At 40.2% G+C, this 22,494-nt stretch overlaps 1 protein-coding gene across 1 annotated transcript in view; it reads left to right on the top strand.

Moving 5' to 3' along the window:
- Window positions 1-22,494, top strand: part of FNDC3B (fibronectin type III domain containing 3B) — a 282,481-nt gene that overhangs the window by 112,244 nt on the left and 147,743 nt on the right. Inside the window, exons 4-5 of the mRNA XM_077826513.1 lie at window positions 5,774-6,017; window positions 9,914-10,207. Coding sequence (XP_077682639.1) covers window positions 5,774-6,017; window positions 9,914-10,207 — 538 coding nt within the window. The remainder of the gene's footprint in view (window positions 1-5,773; window positions 6,018-9,913; window positions 10,208-22,494) is intronic.

Raw genomic sequence — 22,494 nt, 5'->3', positions numbered from 1 at the left:
TATACAGTAATTATTTCTTAAGTGCCATAATGATTTACCATGTCATTGAAGCCAATGTGCATATTCCTACTGTCTACTAGCTAAGTTAGACATCTAGATTTAATAGTGAGTGTTTTTAAGTGATGGATGCCAAGAATCTGGCATTGAAATTGTCAGGACTGGCATGATCTTGGATAAACATGTCTACTAAATCAAAGTGAATAAATAAAAATGTTAAGGCACCCAGTTTCTTGGAGACAAGCTCATTACTCGGTACTTTTTCCTGGCTAAAATTTGATATATGAACTGATTTGCAAATGGGTTCATGAAATGCCCAAAATATCAATTAAAAACCAGACTGTTTAACCCCCATCATAAAGTATTGCACAATCAGCACTTATTGCTGTGCATCAGAAATTATCCATGTTGATGTAACAATTATTGTTCCAGTTACACTTTCTGAAGTATCACTTATTTTGTGGTGTGTAAGTTAAAGTATACTTTGAATGAAGATGTAAAATGAGTTCTATACAACTAAGATTCAGTCCTTTGCATGGACATAATACAATATATGTGAGCTATATTAAATTCCTTTTAAAAAGTTTATGCAATATCTGTACTTAACGTAGGTTTCAGCTACTTTCTCAATTTTTTCTGTAGGAGAACATGAAAGTTTATGGGTAGAATTAACATCTTTCAATTTTGTTAATTGGTTAAGATATTTAGTTTAGTGGGGGCAAAAGCAGTGATGAACATACAGAGCAGTTATGTTTTCAGAATAGATTAACAACCACAATTTGATAGAATTGGCATTGTCATAGTGACTTAATGATGACATCAATGTAAAACCAAATGAGAGTAAAATTAAAAACTGTACTAATGTCAAGAATGTGGCAAGATGATAAGTGGGAGCTCAGTGGGGAGAGAACATTTTATTAAGCAAATGAATGTCCATGCAAATTTCAATGAAAGTTTACCCCACCCAATAATTACACCCCCAAAACAAAACATGAAGCAAACACAGAAATTATGCTGTAATAATGTTATTAAAGATGCATCATGCCAGTTAGACCAGAAGGCATTTAAAAACTAACGATAAATAACCTTTCTACTAGTTATAATTTGGAAGCAGACTAGATAATGAAGGTTCTAGGTACCAAATGATTACTTTTCAATATGTATAGAATAGGCAGCTGTGAATGTGATGGCACAAGTTATCAGCTAGTTGTTGTTTATATTCCAGTAGCACCTAAAGGCCACAGTCAGAGTTGGGACCCATTGTACTAGGCACTGAACACACACATAATAGAAAACAGTCCGTGCCCCAAGGAACTTACAGTCTATAAGGCAAGACAGGCAAACAGGTACAGATGAACCAAAACATTTGCTGACTTTCTTTAAATCACAAAATTTAACTTTCCCTGTTCTTTGTGCTATTTAGACAAATGGAGCAAAACTAGATGGGACTAAACCCTTTTTATTTGGGAGGTTTGGATGAAATGGGACCTGGATTTCATCTCCAAGTATGGATTTGCAAAACCAAAATCTGTCAAACATGAATTTTACAAAATCAAAACCACCTGAAGTTTTTTTTTAACTTCTGCTTAGTTATCTACCCTCTGACATATAATATACAGGGTTGTCATTTATGTATTAAGAACATAATGTCATAAGTAGACATCTGACCTGCACCTGCAAAATTGACAGGTGCATGCTTCACCTGAAAATCCCACATTTGGCCATGAAGAGGATCTTTTGCCCATGTAAACAGAGCATTGGTGTATATGGGCTTGATTTGGAACAGCCGTGTGGCTTGCAGGCACAATTGAATTGCCAACATTTATGAATTTGGAATAAACAAATAAAAGATGTGCTCTGTTCGCTCCTTGATGCAGTCGGTTATAAAACTAGCTGATCCCCTGACCTCTCAAATATGCTGATATCTCTTAGCTCCATCCAGTGGCAGAAATTCACCTGAAGGTCTTCAAAAGGGTCTTGAGCATTTTTTTTTTCAGGATTCATCTTCTAGAAGACAGATCACAGTTTAATTTTCAGTTGTCATTGCACCACAATCTTTCTGTTCGGTTTGTTTGTCGACATATTCATATATCTCCTTCATCGAAAACATAAAATATATATAAAATCTAATCTAACTTTGCAGATAAGAGCTTGAGCTTGCCTGGTACATTCCAAGCCTTCTTTCAGGCTTGGCCTAATTAAAGCCAAATGATGAAAAGACTTGTTCTGTCTCCGACTAGAATTTTTGGGCTTTAAATGCCAGTCAGGTTAGAACGTGATCTAAGCTTGAGATAAGTAGAGTTGACATTTCATTACAAACTCTTACACAACACAAATAAGTGTTTATTTTAAAATCTGAGCGTTTGGACACTCCCCAAATTTCTCTTCAATGTCTTGGCCAGAACTGATACGTGGCTGGTGAATAAGGGGTATCATGAAAGCTGAAGAGAGCAGAATGTGAAAGATCGACAGTCTGAAATTAAAGTAATCTTATGATCTAAATGAATCCCTGAAGTCCCATTCAGTGTCTGTCTGGAGTTTTATAAATCTCTGAAATCTAAGAATGACAATTTTCAAATTGCTGACCTACATTGTAGGGTTAAAGGTTCATGACCAGATATAGCAAACTAAATGCTTTGTATTCTGGTTTATACAGAGTAGCATCTACCAGGTATTATACTGACAATTAGTAATACATAAGAAACTCAAATTCACACCAATGCTTTTGACTCTAATTTTTCCTCTGTAAAAATTTCATTTAAAGGTAGAGGGTCTCCTGTGTGTATTTGTTTGATTAATAGTCTCTCATGTTAACAGTGTGAACCTGACTGAGTCTGTCCTGAATGAACTGTGATAACAACACCTAGATACAAATAGTAGTACCTCCAGGACACTGTGTACTATATGGATAGTCAATGGGGCAGAAGCCCTGGCTTCTTCCCTACATCCTTCCTTTAACCGTGTGGTAGGTGGCAGAACCCTGAAACTGATTTATTGTACAGAAGGTACTCTTTGTCACTCGTCTCCATTGCTCAATTCCGAGCTCGCTGTGTCTCCCTCCATATGCACCTTCACATGCTGGGATGTAGGCAGCACTCCCTATAAATTTTCCCAGTACTGACAGTAAACATCTGCAAAACTATCTCCTCCTTCAGACCCCTCCTCCTTTCCTTTGCCATGATTTGACAACTTAAAAACTGTTAGGCAGCTGGAGTTGTGAGACAACGATCTATCTATACTTAGATTGTAAGCTCTTCGGGGCAGAAGCTGTCTGTTAGTTCTGTCTTTGTCCAGTGCCTAACACAACAGGGTCCTTGTTCATGACTGGGGCTGGTAGGCCATATAATACTGCAAATAGTAAATAATAATAATTAGCTGCTGTTACATGACTGTATTAAACTCAGTGTACTTGAGCAAAGTACATTTTATAATTCCTATACCTCTGACAAATCACAACCAATTTTCACCAAACCATCAACAAACAGACCTATGACCTAGGACAATCTTCACAAACCCCTGAAGATCTAGTGCTGTTCAGAAAATAAATAAAAGGTTAAAACATTTTTTTTTCAAATGATGATGGGTTTTTGTCAGTCTTTGTTCCCCAAAATGACAGCATCTGTTGGCTTAAATTAAAAAAAAAATATTGTCTCCAAATCTGAGAACAAACATGCCAAATTTCAGTCCAAAAGTAAAACCACTGAAAAAATTATAAACAACTGAAAATTACTATTTATGCTAAAAATGTCTGCCCCTTTAATAACACACACTGCCCCATGTTTTGCCCAAGATACTTAGGGCCAAATCATGCACATCTAGGAGCTTGTCTACCAGGGAAAGTTGGCTGGCATAGCTGTGTACTGAAATAAGCTATTCTGTAATAGCTATTTCAGCAGAGCCCACCGTGTGGACAGTCTGTTGTGGAATAATTTATCTACTTTCTGAGTGGAGTAATTATTCTGGAGTAAAGTCACTTTTATTCTGGAATAGTGTCCACATTGGGAGCTATTCCAGAAAAACTAGCAGAATACAGTATTCTGCTATAGGTATGCAGGTCAATTTGCCTGTGGAGATGAATACTTGTTCTCTCTCCTGTTGACGTCAGTGGGATAACTCATGTGAAGCAAAACTTGCCCCTTAATGAAAACATTCTTATTTTATTTGAGCATAAGCTTTCGTGAGCTATAGCTCACTTCATCGGCTGTAGCTCACGAAAGCTTATGCTCAAATAAATTGGTTAGTCTCTAAGGTGCAACTAGTACTCCTTTTCTTTTTGCGAATACAGACTAACACGGCTGCTACTCTGAAACCTGTCATTCCTATTTTGTTACTTTCTGGTAACGTCTGAATTGTTCTGTGCTCTAAATATAGAAACAGTAGACATTCATTAGGAGCAACATATCGGTGCCCTTTTGCTATGTTGCTCCTCTGCAGCTGTTGCTGTTATGGGAGTGTCATCTACCCAAAGGCATATGAAGAGTTGAATGTGTTGGAAGAGGTGGGGCAGCCAAATTGTGGGGAGTGGGGAGGAGTTGGAAGGAGTGGGGGGGAACCCAAGTTTGGGGAATGGGGCAGGGGAACAATGGGTCTGGCAGGGGAGCCCCCAATCGGCAAAATGACTGAGTGAGCCTGGCTGCCGGGAACAGGCTGTGGATGCTCCTGCTGGCAGCTTCATGCTCCACCCTGGCGAGGGATGAATGGATGGATAGGGAGGGCACCATGTGCAGTCTGCAATGGAGGTGGGGGCAGCTCCTAACGGAGACAGAAGGGGAGAAGGGGACAGGTCAGTGCTCTGGGGAGGGAGGTCCCACAACCCCCCACTGCAAAACAGCACACCCACACCCCACCGCCAGCACCTGAAATGGAGGGGACAGCTCAGTGCGTGGGCAGGGGATCCCTGATACGCCCCACTGCAAAATAGCAAACCCCCCCCCCCTCCGGCCACCTGTAAGCCAGATGCTGAGAAAAGCAAGGAGGAAACCTTCCAGCTGTGCCTCTGCTGCTCCCCAGAGCACCCCCCCCATCCCTTTCTTCCAGACCCTCCCCCCAAACTCCCCACTAAACATGCTCTCCACATAGGCTGTGTGAGGCAGGGCAAGTGGGTGGGGCTGTGTGCCCTAGAGCTGCACTGAAGGGCCAGGGTTGGGCGGGGAGTGGAAAGATGCACCCCATGAGTACTGGCCCCTGGCTGGACAGGGCCTCCTGCTGACTCCAGCCTTTGAGCATCGCCCTGTCTGCTTTTCCTGGGCAGGCTCGGTCAGGCAGGGCAAGAGGATGGGGCTGTGTGCCCTGGAGCTGTGCTGAAGGGTCAGGGTCGGGAGAGGAGCAGAAAAGTGCAGTTTGCAGTGGGCAATGCCCCTGCATTCCTCCCATCTCTGCCCCTGGATATGACGTTCCAGCGTCACTAATGTTGCTCTTATAAGGCGGCTATTGTCTTGTTACCGAATGGACGATTCGCAGTGGGGGAAATGTTGCCCCTAAGCAGCGGTGGCTCTTACAAGGTGTTGCTGTAAACAAGCGTCTACTGTACTCCTTTTCTCTCCTACTACCCCTGCAGATCTAACCAACTGTAATAGGTTTATTAATTAATTAGCGTGGCTAGCTGAGTCTCCCCTGGAAACCACAGTACCGCTAAGATTGCTTGTGCTTATCGTAACTGTAGAAACGTGGGTTATGATCCTAGCCAAGGAGAGCTCATTTAGATGAATAATGTTATTTTTTAAAATGGTATTTGAAATGATACATGATGTATTAATTTCCCTGCTTCCCTTTTCAGGTGATAGAAGACAACACGGGCGTTCGCAGGGTGGTGGTTACACCCCAGTCTCCAGAGTGTTATCCTCCCAGCTATCCCTCCGCCATCTCTCCAACCCACCATTTACCTCCCTACCTGGCACACCACCCCCATTTCATTCACAATTCTCATACGGCATTCTACCCTCCTGTCACCGGCCCTGGAGACATGCCACCCCAATTTTTCCCACAGCATCATCTTCCCCCTACAATATATGGAGAACAAGGTGAGCAGAAAGAAATCCTTGTGTTTTAGATGTGTATCCAACGTATTTGCAGTGCTGGGAAAGTGGAGATTTGCAGATGAACTGTACTGTTGGTTTAGTGGTTTCCCCCACATGAACTGAACTCCTTCCTTAATCTACAGAATGGACAAGGTATTGGGGAGTGGATGCACCCAGTCTGAAAGAACTCAAAAACATCACATCCTGAAAACATAGGGTGCAGGATGCAAACCTAATTCCCAACTCAGTTTTGTTATAAGGGCAAAAAAGTACTCCCTCCTATGACTCAAAGTGCTTCTGAGAGTCAAGTTGTTGTATCATCCTGCAGCACTGTGACATAGCGTTTTTTGTCCTGTATTCAAATTTTGCCAACCCTTGTTTGGGAATGGAGGCAGGGGGCCATAGGAAAGGGGGATTAGTTTTGACAAGTCTTATGGCAATCATTGTCGGAAGCTAATAGAAAGTTTCCTCTTGACACTAATGGGTGAAGATGATGCACCTTCCTGACCCTTTGTCATGTTAGAGCTGCAGTGGACTTCTCAGAAATAACAACAAGGGATTTTCTGGTTAATCTGCTTCTTTAAAATGTGCAATAGGTCATTTCAAAAGCACTATCTGGTCCCCAAGGGTAACATGACCACCCTAATCATTACAGGTTAAGTAAATAATTCAAGTGAAAGGAGTGAAAGCACAATTTATTTCTGTCTGCACTGTGCATTATTATGTCTATTCCACCCTTGAGATCGTCTTTGTGTGGTCTAAAACTGTGTTAACCAAAAAGAAATGAAGTTACTGTACCTACATCGGCAAAACTACTTGAATTGCTTAACATGGCAAATTTCTCTTTGTAGATTCACATTTTTTATTGTATTGCCAAATTATGGAATTTCACAGAATTCATAGAATTTTTCTAAACAACACTATGAAACTGTAAATCAGCTGAATCATCAGAGTGAATTTTGCCTTTGAGAGCTATAGACATGGGTATCTATCTGGTTTATTTTCCCCCTCTCAATTTTATATTGATTATTATATTTAATTTTCTCATCAAGAGTGGAGTATTATCCTGAATTTGATTAGACAAAAGAAAAACTCTACACTCTGTCTCTTTTAGATGTCATTGCCTCATCAGAAACAATATCATAGCCAAAAACATTAGGAACAAATTTTCCAAGTTGCTCAAGAGCTCACATACCTTAACTTGTGTATGTTTCACAGAGAGCTAATACAAAATTGTGGCGTGTCCATCCTGTAAAAAATTACAATATTTTTACAACTGAAAAAATCACTGTTTTACTTTGGCATTTTCAGTAGAAACACGTTTCAGAATTTCAACATTGCCCTGAGGCACCACAGCAGTTTAGCCAGAAGGGAGACCAACATGCATCATGGGAGGTGTAGTTCAGCCAGGGACCCTGGCCCACAGGGGAAAATGGTGGCACAGTGTACCCGAACTGACTCCCATGAGGCACTGAAGTAGCTCAGACAGATGCAGATTAATGTTGAACTCATTCAAACTAAATGTTCGTTTTGATTTTCCATGGGGAAAATAGAAATTTTTTGCCAAAACCACCTTTTCCTCTGAAAATGTGGATTTTACAGAAAATTCCCGACCAACTCTAGTTTTTTATACATTGGTTGCCCTAGAAATGTCAGGACATTGTTTAAAAAAAAAAGAAAAAAAAAAGCTAAATGATACAGCCACAGTTTCTAGGCATGATATATCAGTAGGATAGTATCCAATCAGGTAGGATAGGAACTTTACTGTTCCCTTTTACAAAGGCAAAAGTTGCTTATCTCTAATACAATTGTTTTGCTTAATAGGGAAGCTAATACAAAAGCTCCAGCACATTAGGTAGACATTCGGACTACCAGCTGCTAGAACTGTAGGTGGTAAATATTTCTGTAACCTGGGGTTACCAATCAGTGGCACAAATTCACAGTGCACAAAAATAGTGTAGATGCCCACTTTGTTGGAGTGGTGTCATGTATGTTTGCAATACTACAAGAATCTAAACTCTGATGGTTACCTGAATGACATCTTGTATTAATAAATATTAATTCACTGTCCCCAACATGTTTCAATGCAAAATGGTTTATACACTAACCAAAATGAAAATTAAATTGGATTTTCTTTTCTGAAAAACGCTACTTGTAAATTCGTCCTTATCAGCTCCGTCCTCCAACCCCCAAAATAACATTGATTGCATTTAGTGTACCACATTCTTGGAATACTAAAGATAGAAAGCTACTTTATGTTAGCACTTTAATGTGATCATGTTACTAGATAAGGAAAAATAAATGACAAGACACTTCTAAAAGAAAGGAAGTAAAAGAACCAAGCAACTGGAGCAATCAACAAGTTCTAATTACAGTATGTATGGCAAACTTCAAAAACAAAGGATTAACACTAGAGCTGGGCAGAAAGTTTGCTTTGGAAACCAAAATGCTGGCTCAGTTTGCAAACTGGGGTGATTATTGAATTAATCTAGACTGGGCTTTAACGAAACTTGGGTCTCTTCAGCGTTTTGTATTGAAATAAAGCAAAAGTGTATTTTCATTTTGCTTTGAACTTGAATTTGTTCACACTCCGAGCTCAAAGCACAATCCAAAGGTAATGAACCCTTGTCAGGGAAAAAATGAAAAAAATGTTTGCATAATTTCCTGCAAACGCAAGTGACTAAATTTCACGCAGCCATTCCTGGAAGTTCATATTAACGTTACTTGAAACCTTTATGTATTTTAACTTTTCTTTTTAAGATTTTCCTCCCTAATGGTCCCATTTGCTCATCTCAGCTTCCACATAATGGTATGCCTTCACTTGCTGCAGCTACATGCATCAGACATTGTGGGTGGTGGTAGAGAGTATTGCAAAGTCTGGCTGTTCTAGAAAACCTGGAAGGACATAGCCAATAACTGACCTCGAACCCTGTCTACGGCAACACATTTTGGTGAAGCTAGGGCTGTGCAAACCTTGTAGGTTTGGTTGCTGTTAATTTGTGTGGAACCTTTTCTTCAATTTCAGTCTGCCTGGTTTTAGCTCTTCCTGGGTTTTGCTGTGAGGTCCAATAAGAAGCACAAAGACTCAGAGCAAAACTTCTGCATTTATTTGATTTCCCATGCTAATCAGATTATGTCATGTTTCAGAGTAGCAGCTGTGTTAGTCTGTATCCATAAAAAGAAAAGGAGTACTTGTGGCACCTTAGAGACTAACAAATTTATTAGAGCATAAGCTTTCGTGAGCTACAGCTCACTTCGTCGGATGCTTACAGTGGAAAATATAGTGGGGAGATTTTATATACACAGAGAACATGAAGCAATGGGTGTTACCATACAGACTGTAACAAGAGTGATCAGGAAAGGTGAGCTATTACCAGCAGGAGAGCGGGGTGGGGGGGGAGGAACCTATTGTAGTGATAATCAAGGTGGGCCATTTCCAGCAGTTTACAAGGACAGTAGGAGGGGAAATAAACAAGGGGAAATAGTTTTACTTTGTGTAATGACACATCAACTCCCAGTCTTTATTCAAGCCTAAGTTAACTGTATCCAGTTCGCAAATTAATTCCAATTTAGCAGTCTCTCGTTGGAGTCTGTTTTTGAAGTTTTTTTGTTGAAGAATTTCCACTTTTAGGTCTGTAATCGAGTGACCAAAGAGATTGAAGTGTTCTCCGAAACCTGAAATAATATGTGGGCCGGGTTTATGCAGTGGGTTTGCCAACCTTGCAAATAACCCGTCTGAATCTCAGGTTTGCTGTGAAAACCCATCTTAGGCAAGTTTTTCATAGCTTTATTTAGAGATGGCTGAGGGGTTGATAAGATCTAGGTCAGGATGTTATTCTCTTTCTCAATAATGATGATTTTAGTTTTAAGGTAATGTGGATAAATTCTTGTTATTTCAGAAATTATACCACTATATGGAATGTCCAGCTACATTACCAGGGAAGATCAGTACAGCAAACCACAGCACAAAAAACTCAAAGACAGACAGATTGATCGCCAGAACCGCCTCAACAGCCCTCCTTCATCCATCTACAAAAGCCACCTGGGCAACTGCACAACTGTGTACAATGGTTATGCGAAGAGTCACAATGGAGCAAGCAGTGGAGGAGGAGGTGTGGCGGGAGCACCAGGAGTAAAAAAACTAGAGCGCAGAGCAAGAAGCAGCCCAAAGTCTAACGAGCAAGACTCACATGGTAATCTGAAAGATTATTATTTTTATGTTTTTAAATTCCTCTTTATTGCACTTTTCAGGCTTGCAAAAATGTGCACTTAAGAGGAAACCATCTCCCTCCTGTCTTTCGTGGGTATCTCCCACTAATAATCCCATTCTTAAAAACATCTTTTTGCGGCATGTGATCTGGGTAACTTTCTGGTTCTGAGTGACTTTGCACTTCACGTAAATCCTTAAAGCACCTCTGAATTGTAAATCAACTCTGCCCTTTGTGTCCCTACACTGCATCTCAGTATGTAAATGTGTTAGATTTAAGAGGTTTATTGGACAATTTAGAACTGTTTCTGCTTGAAGAAATATGCCTCATGGGGAGTGTTATGCAAACCAAAATGGTTGATTTGAAAGAGATTCTAGGACAAAAATGCTTAAACTTGGCAATTTTTTTAAATCCACAAATGACTAAACCTCATCAATCCAGGAGTGCCATCAATCAAGAATGGTTTCTTCAACAATTTATGGAATCTAACTATTGTGATAGGCCAGGACTTGGTCAGGCCAGATGGCTACAGGAGAGTAATAGAAGGCAGATATATTAGCCCCAGGCTAAGTAGGTCCCTTTTCCCTGGGAAAGGTAACAGGGAAGGTTCCAGAACAATCAGGAACCTTCTAGAATCAATTAAGGCAGACTAATCAGGGCACCTGGGTTTAAAAAGGAGCTCACTTCAGTTTGTGGTGCACATGTAAGGAGCTGGGAGCAAGAGGCGCTAGGAGCTGAGAGTGAGAATACATACTGTTGGAGGACTGAGGAGTACAAGCATTATCAGACACCAGGAGGAAGGTCCTATGGTGAGAATAAAGAAGGGGTTGGGAGGAGGCCATGGGGAAGTAGCCCAGGGAGTTGTAGCTGTCGCACAGCTGTTCCAGGAGGCATTCTAGACAGCTGCATTCCACAGGGCCCTCGGCTGGAACCCGGAGTAGAGGGCGGGCCCGGGTTCACCCAAACCTCCCAACTCCTGGTCAGACACAGGAGGAGTTGACCTGGACTGTGGATTCATGAAAACGGCCAAACTGAGGGCTGCCATGAAGCTCCAAGGCGAGCAAATCCGCCAATAAGCGCAATACCCACCAAAGTAGAGTAGGAACTTTGCCACACTATTCATAGAGTTTAAAGCTAGAAAGGACCATTACATCATCTAGTCTGACTTCCTTATACCACAGGCAATTAAATTTCTCTCAGTTATTCCTGTGTCCAGCCCAGTAACTTTTGTCTAAAGAACAGCATCCAGTCTTGAGATGGAGAATCCACCATTTCCCGGGTAGTTTGTTCCAGTAGTTAATCACCCTCATTTGTGCCTTATTTTTAATTTGGCTTTGCTTCCATCCATTGGTTCTTGTGTCTGTCTCCACTAGATTAAAGAGCTCTTTAGTGTCTGGTGTTTTCTCTATGTGAAGGTGCTTATACACTATAATCAAGCCACCTCTTAATCTTCTTTTTGATAAACTAAACAGACTGAGAGTTTTCAGCCTCTCACTATACAGTGAAATTATTGTTTGAAGGAGAATTGTTTCTTATTTACATGTAATTTAATTTCACATGCAATAAAGCAGTGTTTCCCTAAAACATCCCTGATAGAAATGATCATATGAATATTTTACAGAGTAAAACAGAAATAAGGTAAGGTAGTAAAATAAGAATGTAGACAAAGGAGTGAGCAAGCACACAATGTGTAAAATACATTTATATTTGCTCCTGTGACTTAAAATGGCTCTTTCCATATATTAATGTAGATTCATAGAATATCAGAGTTGGAAGGGACCTCAGGAGGTCATCTAGTCCAACCCCCTGCTCAAAGCAGGACCAATCCCCAATTTTGCCCCAGAACCCTAAATGGCCCCCTCAAGGATTGAACTCACAACCCTGGGTTTAACAGGCCAATGCTCAAACCACTGAGCTATCCCGCCCTCCCAATATAGGGATACAGATATTGGGTAAAATTCTCTGCTGATGTAGCTGTGCCAGTTTATACACCAGCAGAGAATTCGGCCCATAATGTAATGTGTGTGTCACAGGTACTAGGCTAGTTGCACCTCTGTCCACCCTCTAGTGTCTTTGAGTGCATCCCTTTAGGTGTCAGGCCTCGTACCTTTACCTATCTTGCTAGAGGTGGAATTCCACAATTCTCTCACTCTTAGACCGAGCCCTAGCCTACCACACCCTGTGTATCAGCTGTAGTCCCTTATCTTCACTATCTGAGACAAGTGGTGAATATAGTGACCAAACAATCTTCTTAAACCAAGGAATTGTTAGCTTTGTGGTAAGAACAAAACATTTAGAAAAACAGGATTTTAAAATAATTCTCTACACGTCTGTTTTACCTTAAGTCTAACCATCCCCTGATGGTGAGCTAGACAGGCTTAACTTCTTCAGACACTCCAACGGGTGTCTGTGTCTTAGTCTGGGACTCCTGAACAACATTCCGTCTCTTGAGAGAGAGACCCTTTTGCAAATTGCTGTAGTCTTTTTGATCTCTGGTGTGCGCCAGCCTTTCCTGGTAAGGACATTGTCCCTTAATAGGCCTCAAGTGTTTGCACAGAAGTTGCTGATCGTAAGCCATTCACTTTCCTTCCTGCTTGTTTTTCTCTGCTTTTAAACAAGCCCAGTATATTCATACAGTAAACATCCCAGTAGCTTGGTGAAAATACAATATTAAATTATTACAGAGTAGTTCCCATTCCTTCACATTTGCATCTATATTTAGATATTCAGTATACATATCGTACACGGTATGTATAATATATATATATGTACACAGTTGGCCAAGTTTTCGCCTGAGCTACCCCCATGTAAAAGTCACATGAGATTGCATGGGTGTAACTGAACGGAATTACTATAGTAAAGGAGAGAGAGAGACATGCACACACATCTGTTTCAGCTTTTAAAATTGGGGACAATAGTGTTTTAAGACACTTTAAGCCAGGAAATTTAAAATAGAAGTCCTCATTGGAACAACAAAGTGCAGTGTATGTGCGAGGGGACGTGGTAAAAGCATTAAAGTTCAGCAACAGAGCAAAGGCAAGGAAATAGTCATCTGACGTGTGAGCTGGGAAGGGAGTGTCCAGTGATGCCTGGATCTGTTTTAGTATAGTTGTGGTGGTAGGCTGAAGACATGAAGTAATTCCTGAATGCTGACTAAGCACTGCTGTGTTGCATTATTTTACTACTGTTTAAGGTAATCTCTCAAGGCACAATGTGCCCTGAAAGTCTTTGGGGCACACTGATTTGTTGCTCGCTTTTAGTAGCACCAGTTGGTTATGGCAGACCTGACTACAGGCTGTGTTACACCTGAGTGCACCCAACAGGCCACTTCAACTGCATTTCTGCTAATAAGTTTATAGGGGCATCTGATTGTTCGTAAAGTATTGTGTAAGATTCTGCATTGTTTTGTGTCTGATAGGCTGTAGCAAATGAGGACAACTCATATTTGTGAAAAGACAAGTCAGTATTTAAATATTGGCTCTGTAATAGAACATAGAATTTTGCCACCTTCAACTCCATCTGGACTGTAACGGTGTTAATAGATTCTAATGCTGTTTGGATCCTGAATTTTACAATAACTGTCAATAATCTGATTCTCTTCTGCACGTAGCATGGGTTGCTGGGGCCTTTGGAGAGTATGGCATGGTCTTTTTGTATCTGATTACCTAATTCCCTGATTATTTTGTTGTTTGTATTGGGATTGTTATAGGTGGGCTTTTTATCTTGTATTGTAGGATTGTGTTAGTGCAAATAAACACTTTGGTATAAATCAAAATAAATAAATAATACCTGCTCGGACAGTCACACAATTTAAGGTCTAGAAATCTCTTACCTTTCTTTGACCTGTGTGTGCCTTTTATCCTAATTATTAGGTTAAGGATGTCTTAGGGCCCTTCTACTTGTCTAATTTTCAGAATGGTGTTTATGGAAGAAACCTCGTCTGCAACAGCTCATCTCAGAGGGGCTCAGGCTGCAGGGATAAAAGTAGTAATGAAGACATTCAGGCTTGGACTGGAGCCCAGGCTCTGAAACCCAGGGAGGGTCTTGAACCCTGGGCTCCAGCCCGAGCCTGAAGATATACAGTGAGCCCTGTGACCTGAGTCAATTAACCCGGGCTCTGAGACACGGCATTGTGGCTTTTTCTTTGCAGTGTAGATGTAGCTGTTGAGTCTCGAGGGAGATTTACTTGAGGCTAGAGATTTGGGTTACGTCTTCCTATTTATTTGTTCCTCCCCTTCCCCCCCCCCCCCCCCACAGTTCTGCCCATCATTCTTTTTTCTCACTGTAAACTTATAGGATTGTCATTACTCACCTCTGATGAGGAAAACAGTGGTACTGTGTGGACAGCAGTGAAACTTATCAAAGAAATATAATTTCACTGTTGAAGCCATTTTCTGTTTTGTAAAAGCATCATGTGCTCCACAAATGGGAGTCAAATGAAACAGCTTCCAGGACAGGGAAGCAACAGAACAGGAGAGTAAACCCAAAGAAGGGAATCAGAGCTTGCAGAAGAAAATGTGTGGCGGGGCAGATAAGTTCCTAGTGGGGGACACTCCTGCATTAGGCCAGGCACTTTGTAATCTTATATCCTTTGAATGGCTGTTGTTTGTGCATTATATTGGCAGAATGTGGAAAGATTTTTCTTATGGGTCTTCCAATCGAGGGGCCTAATTTGCACACCATGCTGTTCATAAATTTTCCATTGAAACCAATAGTAGCTCCGTGTGCAGAGTGGCTGCCAGGCTGGCCCCTTAATTTTGTACAGCTGTGTTCAATGGAAATGAAAAAGGAACTTTTTTGTTGCTAGTATTGCAGAATATTGTATCCCATACAAACTTCATGTTACTAGGTTCGCAAAGTGATGGCATGTGCTATAAACCCAACTGATATTGAGTATCTCAAATTGATTACTAGTGTTGCTGACTAGATAGAATATAATTACCACAAAGTACTGAGTTTCCAAGGAAGATCTTCAAGAGGGATGGGAAAATTCCAGCCCTTCCCCACTTCAGCTGCCAACCTTCCTTCCAAAGAAAGCATCTGAGCAGCTAATACAGTACATAGTTCTGATGCTGAATTATTAGCCTGAGAGGAATCTGAGTGTAGGCTTGCACTGGGTGTTGTTAGACTCAGGCATGTAAAAACTATAACAGAAAGGACAAATTGGATGAAAAATAGAAAGAGGGAGAAAGAGAGGAGTAGAGAAGATAATGGGGTTACAAATATAATCCCATATCAGATGCATGTATCTCAGTAAAATATAACTCTTTCCTTCCTCTTCATATTCTGCTGTCTATATAACTGGCTCAGCAAATATATGAATTGTGCGTACCTTTTGTGTTCATAAATGTTGCATCATGCTATGCTTAGTGGGAATTAGTTAGGTTTTGTTAGACACGTGTGTTTTACCTAGGGAATAAAAAAGGGAAATTTCTAATGTTTGTTGTCTTGGCATGACCGAGTTCTTCCTCCTACGTGATTTTGTAGCCACGATGAAGCTTATGAAACAGCACACCTGTGCTATCCTCACAGTAGTTCCCTTTGTTTCTGTGACAGTGTCTAATGTTAATAGGGTCTGGCATGTCAAGGCTGCAGACAAAGGCTTTTCTTTCATTTTTCTTTGGAATGTTTTGCCATGTCCATTGACTGCAACAGATAATTTTAATGTCTATAGTTTAAATTAGAAAACTAAAACAGGTTTTTAGTATCTTGCCAGGGGAGCTATCCTTGAGAAATGAATGGGAGGGCGTCCGTATTCATTTATTCACCACTTTGTCAGGGACAATGCAAAATGGGTTGTTTGTCAAAGAGAATAGGCCTCTCACTATAAACTATGTTTGGACTTGATGTTCTGCTGTTGTACAAGGAATTAGACCTACAATACTGATTCTTGCCAGTGGCCGTTGTGCCTCCTTTTGCTCACAACGTTGAGAAATGGATCTTTCTCTGGATTTTGGACATTTCTCATCTCCTCTTTTATCATGGGGCCTCTCTGCATTACAGTTTTGCCTCTGTGGTTGCTAAGGCCAGGGAGTTCTGCAGGCCGGTACTGCTCCACAGCTGCGGAACATGAGTACAAATGAAATGCCAAGAAAATTAGTGAAGTCAGGGCCATGGAACGTCCACTCTGTCAGCCAAGAAGAGTCTTAAAAGTGGAAAGGGACCAAATGATGGAAAATAACATGGTGTCTTCCATCAAACTGGGAAAAAAATCCTTCTTGGCAGGAGACCAGATAATTAACATCACTCTATCTCCTCCCAACCTAATAAAGCAAACAACTCGCTGGCATTTTGAAATTGAGTGACAAGCTCATTCCCAACTATGGCTGCACTGAAATAAGTCTAAGAATCATCTGGCATTAAGTCCATGGCCCAAATACTGCTTATGGGCAACAAAAGGGGAATAAAAATCAATTCCTCAGAATTAGGAGGAATTTTCCACAGGGAATGTGTTGCTCGTTAGTATGAGCTTTTCAGCCCATGGCAGTGCTTTTTGGGAAGGCCTGGAGCCAAACATGTCACAATACTAATTTATATATTCTGAAAACCTCCAGTGCACTGAACATTTTTCTGTCTAAATGACTTGTCAGGTGCGGTGGCAAGATATGCAGAAAGGTAATCAGAGGGGCCCTGGAATAATTCACAATGAACAGAGCCCCATGTCAGGTTCCATATTTGATATTTGCACAATGCATCCCTCTAATTACAGCTGCTATTTTGTATTTACGTGTATTTCAGCTTGAATTGTTTGCAGATTTATCGATAACTGGTTAAACAACATGATCTCTTTTAGTAGTTAGGATGAGTGTTAAAAGCAACCTAAAACATCGAATCTGATAACTTTATGTGAACTAACCTAGTACTAAAGCATTAAAATAAAATAAAATGGCCGAAAGTGACAAGTAGCAAAGTTGTTTAAATTGCAAGCTCTTCTTTGTGGATCAAAGCCTATTAATCCTATTCTATTGATTGGCTGACTGCTTCTTCTTCCAAATTTACACATAATCCTGGGGGGAAATTATTAATACCGAAAGGATGAAAAGAATAATTTTGACAGTCTCTTTAGTGACTTAGCAAATGTTTGTAAAAATCTTTGGGATTTCAGGAGACGGACAGGAAGGTGCAAATTTGGGCGAGGGAAACCTTTTAAACAGAAGTACTATAAGTGATAGGTTTCCTTGCATGAGTTCACAAAACTAGATGTGTGATGTGTCTTATAGTACTTAAAGTTTGGAGGTTAGATCCTCAGTTTGCTTGATGTGTATATGAAATAGTAGCTGGCAGGCTCATTCTGAATATTCAAAGCAATCTGGTAAGCCAGCTTCTGTGATGTGATTTTGGCAGGCATGTTGCTGTCATTTAAACAACAACAGTCTTGTTGCCACACTGGCTGCCAAGGGATGGTGCTTTAGGATCCCTATACATAACTGGTGCAGAAACTCTCAGGTACTGGATTCTGGTTGTCTCATTTGAGAGCAGAAACAACTCTATTTAACACCAATGCTAGACTATATGGTGTAGAAATCAGTTTCCTCAAGGGAATGGGCTTTTGAAGAACAGTTGTTATGTTCTAAATTGGGAATCCGAGGTTTTCTCTGTTGCTTCTCAGTTCAGATTCTGGGTTGCATGCACTGTGTTTTTACTGACAGACACGTTTAAAGCTTTTGTCTTTTACAGAGCTGAATGCATGCTGTCAGTAGCAGTTTCTCTTAACTTGACACTTTTTAAAGGGTAATTGGAGTGGCTGTTTTATTGGAGAAGCAATGTGGTCTAATGGATTGGGTGCTGGACTGGGCATTAGGAGATATGAGTTCTATTCCTGGCTCTGACTTTGGGTGACCGTTAAAAGCAAAATAAAATGTATGACCTTAAACAAGTAATTTCCCCCTCTTACCCTTGGTCTTTAAATTGTGAACACAGGGACTGTATATCATTATGCATCTGGACACTACTTAAGACAATAGGGTCCCAAACTTGGATGCGGCCTCAAGATGTTACCATAATAATACTAAATAATAAATATATGGAGGAACAAATGCTCTATACCATGCAAGAACAATTTTTGTATTCATACATGATATTCATTGGAAAAAGTGTGATACAAATCACAGGGTCTGTAATTCCCAGACTACAGATGCACTCAATCTTTAAAATGTATATTAAGTGTTCCACTTTTCCGCCACAGCACTGAATGAGCACTTTGGAAAACTCGGCCTCGTGTCAACATTTCATTGCTTCCTTCCCATGCTTAGAGAAGTATGGGGCTTTCCAAAGAGCTGATTCAGCTTGCGGGGAGGGGGAGAGGGGTTGGTGGTAGAAGGGATGGCTTGGTGGTGGTAATAATAATATATGTTTTTAAAATAAGAGGAATGGTGTGACAGCGCCCTTGTGGAAAAACCCTATTCTTTGAATGGGAATGAAATCAATAGCTTTCTACAGAAATTGAAGCCCTGATTCAGAAGAGCACTTAAACATGTGCTTAGCTTTATGCACCTTTAAAGCATGAGTAAGTGTGATCTAGAATGGGGATACTTTCCTGAATCTGGGCCCAAATAAGGTTCTGTAGAAACTACTCTAAAATCTCCATAGTATTTAACAGAGAATGATCTTGTTTCTGTGGGTTGATTTTAGAGATTTCATATTGTTCTCTATTGAATTCTATATACTTTTTCTGTAAGGGAGCTTATTAATTATTACAGTAGCACCCAAAATGTACAGAACTATAAAATACATTGTAATTGTGAGTTATGTTTGCTAAAGTAATATCCTATTTGGATATCCATTTTTTCATATTAGTAACTATTGCCTGAGCAGTATTATCTATTATTTTTACAGTGCCATTATTTTGCTTGATGCTTTGAAGAAAAATAAGACTCAATCCTTGCCCAAAAAGGTTTAAATCAATGTGGTGGAGCCCACAAAAATGGCAACAGAGCTTGTGGGAGATGAGTAGTGAGGTGGGATGAGAAAGGAGGTGCTGCTAATGGGAGCATCGTTTCTTATGGAAAACACACTGTTGTTTAAGCATATTTCTTATATATGTTAGAATGTTTTTAAATGCATATAACAAATAATTATCTCTCCTTTCTTTACCCAGCGAGATGGTGTTGCTTGAACTAAAATGTTGACTAAAATACAGCATTAAGTTATTTTGATGATTATGTATCTTGTGAGAAAGGACAGATCTAAGTTAAGAATTACATACATAGTTCGTGCCTGGAGATTTCTGAATGCATGGCTTATACTTACTTCTTTTGAGCCAGATTCTCTGGATTTGTTGAAAAGCTGTAGCACCCAGAGAACGCACAATGCCGGGTTTCACAGGTCAGATATACGCTATCACTAGGTTACAGCTTAAATTGGTTGAAATATGGTCATGCAGCGTAGGTGCCAGAAGATCTTGCTTTTATAGTCACGTGAAAATCTGTTGTTTAAGCCCATCAAACTAATTATTTATGACCTTTGTTAAACACCTCAGGATATACTGCTATTCATAATTACTGGTATGTTAAAAATCTGCCAGTGCTTCTTTTAAAAACTCCTATTTAAGGCTGGCTCTGTGGCCAAGCTTCATGACGCTATCGTCTCTGTATCTCCCAGCTAGCAGAGAGATGACAATTTCGGTTTAGGTGCATGAGTGAGTTACTGACTGCTACAGTAGATTTTCCTCCCAGCCTCTTATGACTAGCAGGTTCCAGTGGGGGCAGAATTGCGTCCTTAAGGTGGAAGTTGTTGATGGTCAGTAACAGAGAATGGTGCATTTGCTGGAAAGTTGTGAGATGTGCTTTAAAGGTAGGAGTGACCCTGGGAGGGTGAGGGATGTGGAGAGGAAGAAGGAAAATTGATTGATTTTAATATGAACAAACTGCTGAAAGTGCAACAAATCCTTCTGAGCACTGGAGATAGCTTGAGTACTGCCTTGCATGGACCTGGCACTCTTAGGCATATGCTCTAGGGATTCTGTTTTTTAAACCATAATTATAACTTTTTAAAGAACTGTCTTAAATAATCTTTTTTTTTTTTTTTTTTTTAATGGCAAGGTTCCATTACAGAGGAGCAGTCAGTGGAATTCCTGTCCCGTTCACATTGTCCTCTGTAAATTACAGCCTGTGTCACTTCCTGTTCAGAAACGCCATGATTTCCTTCTTGGTCATGTAGGGCAACGGCCTAATAGGCTATGAGGTTTTGCATGTGTGGTTATAGACAGTGTGGGAAGATAGGTTGGCTTTGAGTAGTTTTATAATGCTTATGTTTATTTTATTGCTCAAACTGATGTAATTATAATACATGTAAACCCATAAAAACAGATTTTTCCCTGCAACTTTAAGATACTGAAGTAGCCAAAAATAAAGCTAGAAACAAGAAATGGAATCCCTACATATGTCCTCATCCAAGATAGGGAGGAAACTGGAAATGGGATGGCAGAATAAATTAAGAAACCCATTGTGGGGGTCGGGAGGTAACTTCATAAGTTTGAGATGGTTTAAAATATACTTGGTTTGCAGAAGCTATTGTGTGTACAGTTCTGTTCCTAGCATCTTGTCATGCTGTTTCCTATTTAGACATATCAGGCAAGCAGTCATGGCTCTAACAGCTGCCGAGGGAATGATGAATGCAGCCACAGGATTACTGGGGAGTGTGCTTTACTAGCTCTGTCTCTGTCTCATTTCTGCAAGCAGGTGGTCTCTTGTAAGTGGCACTGACATGCTCTAATGCAGAGGGTGGAGAACAAAGAGAGAGGGGAAGATTAGAAGATGATTTAGTAGTTAAAAGAATAGCTGAAGATAGATCAAAGAGCTTTCTGTACCATCATTATACGTATACACATACATACCATTGATAAAATATGTTCATGTCTAATCCTAGGTTTCAGTCATTTGTTAAATGATAGGGAGTAATATTCACATTTGTCTGTCCACCTCAGCAACTGCTAGTTACTTAAGTATCTATGCAAAACAGGCGCTTCTGACAATGTTACCCTTCAGTCTAGTGACTTAGAATTCTGAGTTCTATTTTCCAAAGTAGGCACTTAAGAGCCCAAGTCTCACTGGAAGTCAACGGGATATTAGGCTCCAAAGTGCCAAAAGGCCATATTTTAAAGGGTGTTTAGGCACCCTAAAGATGCAGATAGGCATCTAGTGGGATTTTCAGAAGCACCTGGGCACCTAACTCGCATGGATTTCAAAGGGCATTAGATGCCCAGGTGCTTTTGAAAATCCCAGTAGGTGCCTAGCTGCATCTTTAGGTGCCTAAATACCTTTAGAAACCTGGCCCTAAGTCACTTTTGAAAATGGGACTTACTCGTCAGTCATGTCAGTGCTTTTGAAAATTTTACCCTACAATCTAAAAAAACTATTTAACAGCATGGGCCAAATTGTTGGAAGCTTCAACTCAAACCTCAGAAATCAAAGGAATGATTTTTTTCCCCATGACCAATAGTTGCAAACTTGGGTTTGTGCATGTAAAAACCTAGGCATATGTTGACTTGCACATACAAATATAGCATAGCATGTTCAAACAGCCATGTTTTTTTCACACTTAGCCTGATGATTATTAAAAAGGAAAAAAACCCTGCACATACAGAAACTGTTCTCTGTGAAATTGTGCTCCCAGATTTAAAGCTTGCATTTGAAAATGTGGCCCAATGTGTTTTTTCCAGAAACATAAAGAATTGGTTTAATGACTTTAGGTCAAACTTTATTTAGCATTAAAATAAATATCTATCTGCTGCCTAACATATCCTTAGAAAATATTTCCGGAAGCTATGCTTTCATTTATGGTAGCTAATAAATAATCTTTAAGTCTATTACAGCAGGCCAGTTGAAGTAGGTGATAAAGTTGGGTGCAGAACTAGCTGAGTCACTCTAGCTCAAAGAAGAAAAATGAATTTTCTTGTAGTATGTTATTTAATGCAATAACCTAGAATGGTATGCATCTGTGCACCTGTGAAATGATTGTCTGATTAACAAGATAGGTACAATAGCTGGTAAGACTAATTAACATGGAGAGACAATACATGTGAAAAAACAAAATTTGAAATCAAGAATATTACAAGATAGCTAAGATTATATGTAAAATATTTTTGTCACAACCTGGCGTGGTATCGCACTGTATGCACACCAGTCTCCTGCAAGTGGACCCAGCAGCCAGGCCCCATATACCTTTTAGCCCACTAGGTATGGATAGAGTCAAATCACTCTTTCTGTCTCTAGGGTTCCTAGGGCACACTGAGGCTCAAACCTCTCATCTGAGTCCATCTTTGGGATGTGCGA

The sequence above is a fragment of the Eretmochelys imbricata genome, chromosome 9, assembly GCF_965152235.1.
Source record: "Eretmochelys imbricata isolate rEreImb1 chromosome 9, rEreImb1.hap1, whole genome shotgun sequence".
NCBI lineage: Eukaryota > Metazoa > Chordata > Testudines > Cheloniidae > Eretmochelys > Eretmochelys imbricata.
The sequence above is the reverse complement of the archived record's forward strand: the minus strand, read 5'-3'. Positions and strand labels throughout refer to the sequence as shown.